The sequence below is a fragment of the Eucalyptus grandis genome, chromosome 3 (genome assembly GCF_016545825.1).
Source record: "Eucalyptus grandis isolate ANBG69807.140 chromosome 3, ASM1654582v1, whole genome shotgun sequence".
Lineage (NCBI taxonomy): Eukaryota > Viridiplantae > Streptophyta > Magnoliopsida > Myrtales > Myrtaceae > Eucalyptus > Eucalyptus grandis.
Genome location: NC_052614.1, coordinates 51,280,686 through 51,291,292, shown reverse-complemented (window position 1 = coordinate 51,291,292; position 10,607 = coordinate 51,280,686). Strand labels below are relative to the sequence as shown.

The following is a 10,607-nucleotide window of genomic DNA, read 5'->3' as shown; positions in this document are numbered from 1 at the left end:
TCGACTTCTCTTTTGCCAATTTGCGCACTGGCAACGCACTAGGGGATTCAGTACTCTCCAAGACAACTTCTTTGTCCTCAATCTGGATACCTTTATCACTGATGGCCTTTTTCACCTTCTCCACAAGTTCCAGCGCATTTAAATTATTTGGCTCCATACTCAGGACATTATTAACGTCTCTCAGAGCCAAATCCAACCTATTCAACACCTCATAGCATTTCGCGCGCTTCAAGAGCGCTTTACTATACTTAGGGGACACTTCTAATGCTAAATTACATTCATTGATTGCTCGCGGATATTCGCCGATCCCCAACTGCATGTAGCAAGCGGCCATATTGCTGCGCAGGTAAGCGACGTCAATATGATTGTTTGGCAAAAGTTTAAGGGCCTTTTCGTACTTCAACATGGCACCTTCATGATCCCTTTTCTGATAGAGCTTGTTACCTTCTTCCTTGAGCTCCTGAGACATGGTGATGAACACCGCAGTGTCTTCATCAAAGGCTTTGGAGTTGCGGTCGGAGGGCTTGCCCGCCTTGCCATGAGCATCGCTAAATTTCGGCGCAACAGGCTGCTTCTTCTTCGCCGCGGGCTTTCCCATTGATTTGCAACAAACGGTACCGACAACAGCACAAAGCAGAAGCCTCTTTTTTTTTTTCGAGAGCTAAATCAAATTCACCAAAGTCCCACTTCCCAAATTCATCTAAACATTACAGACACACGCGAAGATGACCAAAACCCTGAAAGAATATCTTTTTCCGCGAGCTTCTTCAGCTTTTAACGAGACCCGACCTCTATCAAGCCAAAAAACAAAAAAAAAAACCCAGTCCTCAGGGGGAAAATATCAGGAACCCAGAAACCGTATTCTTGGACTTCCCAAGAAAAGACCCAAAAGCTCTTCCCTTTTTCAATCTCCGAATCAAGAATCCGATACCCCTGATTGATAAACAGAGGAAAAGACGAGAGGAGAAACGTGGGGACGCACGTCTCGGTCCCGACAGGGTCCTGACGCAGAAGAACAAAGCAAGGCGATCAGGAGGCGAGGTCAAGACGAAGCATTACTGGGCGCCTCGTCTCGGCTTGCGGAGGAGGAAAAGGAATGTTTAGGCCATTTTCGCTCTGCCCAAGAAGGGAAAAAACAAGAAAAGGAAGAAAAAACAGGGGCTGGCGGGCTGGCGGGCGCTTTCTTTCTTCTTCTTCTTCCTGTTCCTAGGGCAATGTAGCTGGAAGCGGAGGAGGAGGTCAACTTGGGAAGGGGATCATCGCTCATCATTAGCGTACGGGCCCCCACCTTCCATCGCAGCGCGTAGCCGCCAGCTTCCATGATTGGTAGAATGGCCGTCGGCATTTCAGGGAGGTGATAACATCATGACTTCATATATGCACCGTATTCATACCATGAAAAATCTTAAATTAAAATATCTATAATTATTTTACCTCAAATTCAACAGTAAATTAATATATCCGTAACATATTTATCCTTTATAAAATCATCAGTACACCCCTTAATCATTGGGTTTTTAAATGCTCAAAAAATTAATTTTGCAAAAATTTATTATAAATATAATAATTTAAATTTTTTTATGATATTAACCTACTAAGGTTCAATCCATGCCGCGTATTTTCTCGAGATCATTTTAAGAGTCAGGATTTACGTGCGCATTAACTATTTGAGAACCCGTAGTGTAAGCAAGAAGATCTATCGACTTTCCCTTCACACTGTAATCAAAATCTAGCATTTAATTCTCAACTCAATTAACAACCTTTTAATAATTACGTCAGTTGGCATCGCAGTAGCACTCATCCATGTATGTAACCCAATCGGCTCAAAATTGGTAAGTTGCTGCTAGTGCACGGAACCTAGCTCAGGCAACGGGATTTGCGCGTCACCGGCTTTACTGTTCTATTAGTACTTAAAATTAGCATCATTTAACATAGTAGGAACTTACCTATTTTATTCTTTCACTTAATAGTCTACGAAATTGAAAAATGGAGCGTGTAGTGCACGACCGGCATGGGATCGTGAGGTGGGGCACTCGATTTCGCTGGAAAGGCGGAGACCTGAACCACTATTGTTTATCTTTTTCTTTTGCCCCGCGTATACAGCACACTTAAAAGTGACAAATATAAGAAAATGGTCCGAGTCCCAAGTATAGACGAGCATATTCCGCGGAGGATGTCTCGGCTTAATTTAAAGGTAATAACGTAAATAATTTCTGAATTTTAACTCGATGAATAATTTTTTATTTAATATTATTCCTTAATTTTAATTTAATATATAAAATCGTCCCTAAAATTTTAATTTGTTCAATATAAATCGCCAAATTTTTAAACTATTATCCATCCACTAATTTAATTTTAGAAACAACATATAATTAGGATTAAATCAAATATATACGAAAAATTTATGAGCTACGTTAAACAAGCATTGTACATTATGTTAAAGTCCAAGAATCGTATTAAACAAATTAATAAATTTAAAAAAAAAAATGTACTTTAAATCAATTTCAAATGATTATTTATATTATTTTCACTTTATTTTATTTGCCTTCTCCATCAACTCTCCCTTCTCCCTTGATTTTCTTTTCTTTTTTCCCTCTTTTTTGTCCTTTAATTGATCGCAATTTGATTAGTTCGGGTCATGATGTCTTAGGTGGTAGAATATCTTGATAATTATCGTTTTCCCTTATTTCCATGGGGAAAGAACTCGAGCCAAAAAAAGGGAAAGAAAATCGATAATTTAGGAACGAATTGGAGTGATTGTTTTCTGGAATGGGCTGGCATCTTCGGCTTTCCCTACACCACATTTTTCTTGCCACCGTTGCCTTCAATCATTGAATTGAGGAAACCCCGCTTCTTTATATTCTCTTTTGCTAATAATTACATATTTATTATGTACACGCATCCTTCTATATGGCATGTCGGGGCCACCAGGAATTTAAAAAAAAAAAAACCCACAAGAAATGTCAAAAATAAAAAATAAAGATGATTTAAGTAGAAAATTAGCTGTAAGTGGGGGACAATGCTATGCGAAGTGAAGGGGAAAGGGGGGCGTGGGGATGGGATGAAATCATTAGGGCTAATTGAGCTTTTTTATTTAGCAGCTCCATGATCGAGGAGGTTGGAATTGACCGCCCAACTACATGGGTTCTACGTGTCCTGCGAATCGATTTGCTTTGGATGCAACATGATATGTAATTGATTTGGACCGCTTCTTGTCCCGTCCTTTCCAATGTGCCAAAGGAGTCATCCGCGATCGGCAAGTCAAAAGTCAATGCCATGTGAGGGATTTTTTAAGGAATTAGAGTCTACTTGCTCTTCGAGACCAGGTCCTTTGACTAAAAGTTCGATCGACGAGTCGAGTTAATACATGCCATGTCCAAATTCGACTCGATCAAAAAGAACAGATAAAAGAAACTCAATTAGTCTCGCATATCAAGTTTAGCATTGCAAGCTCACATGATAGACTCTAATTGCTCGACTCAAAATTAAAAGAGTCAATCTCAAGGGTCATTGAATCAAGCCCGAACCACTCACAACTGAACTCAGTCATACTCCCAGTATTGATTCCTAGATTCTCCAACAGTTAGGGCCCGTTTGGTTCGGCTTTTGGGGAATGCATTTGCCAAAATGCAAATACCTTTGGTGAAGGAGGTTTCCAAATGTAAATATCATTTGGTAAAATTTGTATTGAAATACAACTTTAGCCAAAATACCATTTGGTAAAATTTGCATTTGTAAATTACTTTTTATTAAATTTTTAAAAAAAAAATTCTATTTTTCTTTTTTGAAATCCGGCCTCCCAGGACCGCCAGATTAGCGGACCATCGATCCGGCGGTCGGATCCGCCGCTTGGGTCGCGCGACCTCGGGCGGCCGTCGCCGGGGTCGCGCAACTTAGGCAACTAGGCGACGACCGTGTGCGACCCAAGCAACCGTCACCTAGGTCGCACAACCTCAGGTGGTCGCCTGGGTCGCGCAACCTTAGGTGGCCGTCGCCTGGGGTCGCACAACCCAGGCGACCATCGCCTAGGTCGCGCAACCTCAGGCGGCCGTCGCCTAGGGTGGCCCGACCCCGGCGACCGTCACCTGGGTCGAGCAACCTCGGGCCGTCCCGGGTCACGAGATCCGGGCGTCGCCTGAGGTCCGGCGACCCCAGGCGACGATCGCCGACGCGCGCCATCCCTTCGCCGGTGGTCGTCGGCCTCCGATCAGCACTTGAAGAGGTTGGAGAAGATGAACAAGAATCGAGCTACTTGCATTCCCGAGGATGCAACTTGCCAATGCACCTCAAGAGCTCCATCGGGCTAAAGGCGCTTTTGCAGACTTTGGAGATGCAATCTTCTTTGCCAAAGTTCGTGCAAAAAATACGAACCAAACGCATTTGCATTTGACCATTTAGTTAACTTTAGAGTCAAATGAAAGATTTGCAATCTTTGAACCAAACAGGCCCTTAGAGCTCACATGCCTGATGGCTCCATAAAGAAGTTATCAAAAGTAGTGAAATATCACCACGGAAAAAACGAGAGATCAAATGTGGACAACAAACCATTCCATAGCATGTCTAATTTTAAAGAGTGCCCCTTGAACGTCTGTTAAACCTAATTAAACATTATTTGGGGATTTAAAATTTACTGGTATGAAATAAATGATATTACTGAAACGTGTTTAACTCTTCTATTTTCAATGTCTTAGAAAGTGTTAGTTCCTTTTTTATTTAACCTAACAAGTACCTTCAAAACCCTTGCCAACAAAATCCCTCTACTAAAGCAAAAATCTTAGCACAAGTTCACCAATGCTTTCATCACCAAAAAGGAAGAAGAATTCTCCGATCAGGCCAAGAGAAAAGAGGCGTATATAAAAGACGACAGTTCACAGGACCTTATCTATTTCAATAATCCATGTAATGTCTAAAGCTATACTCGATTATTTTTTGTACATTCACAGTAAACCATACCGGTTCCCTGTTATAAGCCAGGGAAAACGCACCGGCTGTCATCAACCTAACATTCACTAGTGCCTGTGAGAACCTCAGTTCTCCTATTTTCGACATGCCAAATGGATCCAGAATGTGATGCTATTGCTTGCCTTCATGAGTACCTGGCTGCTACGCGACACTCTTCAGCATCAGATCACTGGAGTCGCTAAGCAGTTCGAGATTCATCTCTACTCTGAAAAGAGTCATGGGGTCACTGAATATCACCAACGCTTCCAGCAACCAACCATACAGATAAGTCGTCGCAGAAGATTATATATGGGACCTTGCACCTGAGATAAGACTCAAGAAAGCAAGCAATTGATAGTGTACTTGTTTCCACAATTGTGATAACAAGAAAGCAATCCCATGAGACCATCGCCCTCTGGCATTGCAATGTCTTTTTCTCGTCTGCGAAGAACCCTAACAAATTCCTCCGCACTTAAATTCCCATCCTGATTTAAGTCGAACACGTGGAAAATGAGCTCCACAACATTATCCGTAAGTGAGACACCACAGACCTGATTTTAAGTCAAAATTCCCACCAAACAATTTGAGAAAGGATTCATTGCAGATAGTTACAACAAAAGGAGTCATGTGAAGTAAGAGAAGCAAGCATTCATTAACCATTTCCATGGAAAATCTGAAGCTTTGCACTATGAAATTGCAGAATCATATAGTGCAACAACAACGATGAAATCAAATTGCTTCTCTCAGTGCTATTTGGTAAGAATGTCAATTCATGTTTGTAACCAAAACAATTTCCATCAAATTGCGTGCGCCATCTTCATGTTAAAAGTTAAAGCCGTGATATCTGCTAATGTGCTACAAGCCACAGCCCCTGCTAGTCCTGAAAGCTAAAATTACACAACAAAAGAAACTTCCATGCAAAATAGAAATATAGCTTAACAGGCTTTTAAGATGCAAACATCTATCTATTGTTATCATATCCAGTCATACCATAATAAAAACATAGGCAGAACAATTGTTTGTTAATGTATGAGGAAGAGACAGATGTCTTACCCGAGATGCAGCTCGCTGAAAGTCTTTTCTAGTGAGTAAACCATTTACTCTTCCGTAACTGAAAAGGGCCAAGGAAAATGGCTGCAATTTTTTGCGTAGCTCTGCAAAGTTCTTAAACTCCTCTAGTGAAATACGCACATTTGTAAGATGTGGTTCTTTGTCTAATTGATCAACTCGGTCCAGCAAACGGTGCAAATGGTTCATGTCAGCAGAAGCAACCATGGACAATGCGAAATCTTTAGCAGATATAGTTCCATTTTGTTTGTAGTCATAATGAGAGAACTCCAAATTAAGCATCTGTGAGATGGAGAGAGATTGCTCATATTAGATAATGTAAACCAAAGTGAAAATAGGCGAAAGAAAATCAGCTAGTTTACTTCTGATATAAGTAGGTTCAATTTAACCTAAAGTGTAGAGAGAGAGAGAGAGAGAGAGAGAGAGAGAGGATCAAGGTCACCTCCCTACAAAAAACCAATAATGTGATACAAAAATTTAACCAAGGTTTTTACCAAAAAAAAAAAAAAAAATCTAACCAAGGATAGTGAATGCAGAGATAAACAATCGAATGGTCTTGTTAGGCTTATGTATCAAAAGATGTGCTCTACATGCTATTATTAAGATTATGGTATTAAACTTGCAATTAGAAAAAGAACAAAGATCAACAAGCAGAAACATTCTATCTAGGCCACTTTACAACCTTGACTTCTGGCGGTAAAAATGTAAGGCATTACATGAGATGAGCTAATTATAAGGGACAAGAGAACCAAAGCATATATCAAAAATAACAAAAGTTCCTCAATTCAAGATTAATTTAGTGAAGAAGAAAGCTTGATAACAATTCAAGTATCAGAATCTGAGTGTCCACAGAGAGGTGACCTGCAACATGTTGAGAATATTGGGAGTGCTAAGTTACCTCAACTTGTAAATCTCTCATGAACTGGACAAATTTATCATGCTGAAGACGTGCCTTCCCATCTTTGCCAAAGAAGTACTCAACCAGGCCACCATCTTCCACAGAACCGCTAACTTTTAATCCAGTTCGACGCCCATCCCTGTGGTGTGCCCCTTGTCTGTTGTGAGCCCGCATGAGAGACATCACTTTCTTAAATTCTCGCTTGTCTATCTCCCTATGGAATGATAAAGTTACCAGCAGTTGATAGAACCAACAACAAGAAACTTATAGAAAGATAGGCAGTGGAAAATAAGGGAGTTCATTAACAATTTAAAGCAACACATGAAAGCAGTCGCACCACAAATTTCCAGAGTTTAAATATCGTAGCTGCAGATTAGGGAATAACCTACAGCAGTATCTAAGCATTAAATTATGAAATTATGAATATGAACAAATATGTCCAGAGAGTTGAGAAACGACTTGACTGAATAATCCAACATATTTCTGAGTCTGCATCCGGAAAGTAGAAGCAGTGAAAACTTAATCTTGACAAGCAACTGACTTTTGAGAATAGGCACAGGAAAGAAAAGGATCCCGTATACAAACCCACTATTGTCTGTGTCAAACATTTTGAATGCGACTGAGAAGCTCGATTCCGGGATACTGAGTAGTGTTACAAAAAATATATATCTGGTAAAAATACATGGAACAATATTATATTCCTGAAAGCAAATAAGATATAATGGAAAACGTCAACTTAAGTGGGGCAACTCACTCTTTGAACGATATGAGTCCATCATTGTTCATATCAAAAAGCATAAAGAAGTTCGATGGAGCACATCTTAGCTCCCCAGGATTCCTCTCTCCTATCAAATACCCATCTCGAACCAGGTGGGATTCAGAAGGAGGGAAAACAGGAACAATTGCACGCATCAAATCTGCTGGTTTCATGAGTATTTCTCCTTCTGGGGTTCGGAAAGACGCAAAATATTCAAAAACCTACATAAGAAAAGTCAGCACATGTTAATTGTCAAATCAACATCCCTTGACAATGATATTTAAGCATAAGCTCTGAAACTGTATATAGGTATTATATGCATAGACTAGTGACAGCTTTCAAGACCCCAAACCTAAAGAATTTATCAGCCCTATCCTCCAAACTATAAGATCAAGGCCATAAATGGTAGCGAAAAGCTACAAATTTAGCAATTTGACAAGGATTTTGATAAAAGTGCCCCCAGCAACCAATTAAGGAAACTTCACAGTTCCAATGCACTGTCTGTCCTTATGTTCTGCCCAATCTACTATGTCTAACAAGTCCCCAGAGGACAGTTGTTAATAAGACCCATTTGATAAACTTGGATCAAGCATTAGGATGCTAAAATTGATTTCATTTCATATCACCGAAAAGCAATAAAAGGAAACCAAGATGACATAACTGCTATGAGTCAAGCCATAATACTGCAGTATGAGACGAAAATAAGGAAGATGGTAAAATCATGTGCAAGCAGCAATTGTTTTCCCATTTCAATCTAATCAACCCGCGAATAGCATAACTTTTCTACGCATTAAAACAAATTTCTCAGCTAAGGTAAATCCTGGCTCTCCTGATGCAGTCATTAGTTTTTCATGCATTAAAAATTTAAATAGCCATAAGGCTACGCCTCATACCATGTATGTTCAGCTAGATGGTTCTGTAGCCTTTATCTTCAATAGAATCCGACAGTTTCTTCTTTTATTTGCGACTTAGTGTCTTAACAATCATTAGAATACTGACAGATCTTAAATGCCTACAAGTGAAATAAAAGCCCGTGACAGAATGTGTAAAGAAGCACAACAAGCACAAGCAGATTGTCAAAATAAGGCCTACATGACGTAAGAACATTTATCTAGATAGCTAACATCAGCCAAATGTCATAAACACATGCTCTCAACTAATCAACTAGGTTCTCAAAATTTCAAGAAGCACTCATCCCAAAGTGACTAAATAAACACACTCCTATAGTTCACAGTGATTACAGTCTGGACTAACCCAAGAGGAACTGACTTTTGTGTGTAGATTAAGTACACGACAGATGTTCGATTCCCTACACCACGAACAATCCAATCGTCGGGCCATCAGTGACTGACCATCTAAGCTTCACATCTTACGTGATACATATGTTTGATGGGTCATGGTTTCCTACATAAGTTACTTCCACGTTATCATAAAAATAAAAACCAAAAATAAAAAATAAAAAGGATCAGCAGCAAATAATCATCAACAATAAATTCAGTTTCTAGTAATGGAGATCTTATCAGAAGATATTACACAGCTGGAAAGACACTTTCATGAATGCCAAACGGCATAAATGACTTTGGTAATGTCCACTTCGTAGTACATATCTTAGTCAAGACTAGGCTTTCATAAAACCTACCATGCCTATCTAGATGATCCAAGAAAATATCTCATGAAAACCAAATAACTATAGTTGCCCAAAAGAGCTATAAATAAATAAGCAGAGCATGCCCATTAAATTCAGCTCAAAAGAAACACATAACTGTGTTAAAGATTTTCCATAACCAGCGTTCTCTTCTCTTAGCAGTTACAAAAAAAGTGCCATAGAGTAATTATGCACTCAAAGCTTTAAAAAAAAAAAAAAAAACAGTTGGATTTAGAAAGATTATAGCACGACCAATGAAAATGCACATAATCAACAGAGAAGCATCACCTTCTCAGGAGGACTTCGCAGCCGAATTCGCTTCTCATAGTTGAAGAAGACCTTCCTCCTATACGCATCTGTACCACAGATTTAAACAAGAAGCCGCACGATCAACACATGAACTGCATTAGGGACATGAAGATTGCAGGTGCAAAATTTAAAGTTACGGATCAAATTTCCAAGCTCAAAGGTCGAGGAAGGAGCTAACATGTTCTACAATTCCTCCTAATTATTAAACCGGGTTGATGAAGGGAATTAGATATACAATCCTGGCGCGTAATCAGATGAATGACGGAAATAATCTTGCGCCTGAAGATCGATGAAGCTAAAAACATAACTAGCCTTAGCTGAATCAATCGGTTCAATTCAGCCAACCGGGGACTGAATTCAACCGTTACGCTCAATACGCCACCAGTTCCACTCAAACCGCGAGGATAAGCTACCGGACGCCCAACGGTTAACGAAACGCGTACCTCCAAAAAGATACTTGGGGCTGTAATCAGGCAGAGACAATTTCCGGAACAGCGCGCGGGGCGACCCGCAATCGCCGACCGCGGATTCAGCCGCGGGGGGCGCCGCCGCCGCCGGCGAGTCGGCGAAGGCCACGAACGGCTTCAAGCCATCGCCGTCGCCGCCGCCGTCGCGCTCGGGAGCGCAGTGCCAGTACGCGATCCCGAGGCCGGAGCCCAGGGCGACGCTGGAGAGGAGCCGCAGGAGCGAGGAGCCGGAGGCGGCGGCGGCGGCGGCGGCGGCGGCGGAGGAGGATGGAGGTCGGTGCCTGAAGGATCGCGAGGCGAGCATAGTCAGATCGAGATCGAGATCGAGATCGAGATCGTCGCAGGCGAGATGGCGATGGCGATGGCGATGGCGATTGAGATGGAGAAAATCGTCGGGGAGAGAGAGGGGATAAAGTGGGGACGAACAAGACGAATGGCCATTTATAGGATGTGTGGATCGACGGTTGACGTAGACCAATGGAAGTAAGAAAGCTAGAGAGAGAGAGGCGAATGAAGATTCTT

The 10,607-nt window shown here is 41.1% G+C and overlaps 2 protein-coding genes across 4 annotated transcripts in view; both read right to left on the bottom strand.

Moving 5' to 3' along the window:
• Positions 1-1,173, bottom strand: part of LOC104437640 (protein PHOX4) — a 4,170-nt gene extending 2,997 nt beyond the window's left edge. The window contains exon 1 of the mRNA XM_039309759.1: positions 1-1,173. Coding sequence (XP_039165693.1) covers positions 1-598 — 598 coding nt within the window. The 5' untranslated portion in view covers positions 599-1,173.
• A 3,642-nt stretch (positions 1,174-4,815) lies between these two features.
• On the bottom strand, positions 4,816-10,470 carry LOC104439857 (calcium uptake protein, mitochondrial). 3 transcript variants are annotated; one of them, XM_039310085.1, is made up of 7 exons: positions 10,062-10,470; positions 9,598-9,665; positions 7,662-7,885; positions 7,493-7,576; positions 6,908-7,121; positions 5,995-6,291; positions 4,816-5,426 (listed from the first exon to the last, which is right to left on the bottom strand). In XM_039310085.1, exons 1-7 carry the CDS (start codon positions 10,387-10,389, stop codon positions 5,277-5,279), a joined length of 1,365 nt encoding a protein of 454 aa, XP_039166019.1. In that variant the 5' UTR covers positions 10,390-10,470; the 3' UTR covers positions 4,816-5,276. The 3 variants fall into 3 exon arrangements, with proteins under 3 accessions (XP_039166019.1, XP_018725773.2, XP_039166020.1); XM_018870228.2 differs by having other exon boundaries at positions 4,816-5,492; positions 10,062-10,465; XM_039310086.1 differs by lacking the exon at positions 7,493-7,576 and having other exon boundaries at positions 4,816-5,492; positions 10,062-10,467.
• Between the last annotated feature and the right edge of the window lie 137 nt (positions 10,471-10,607).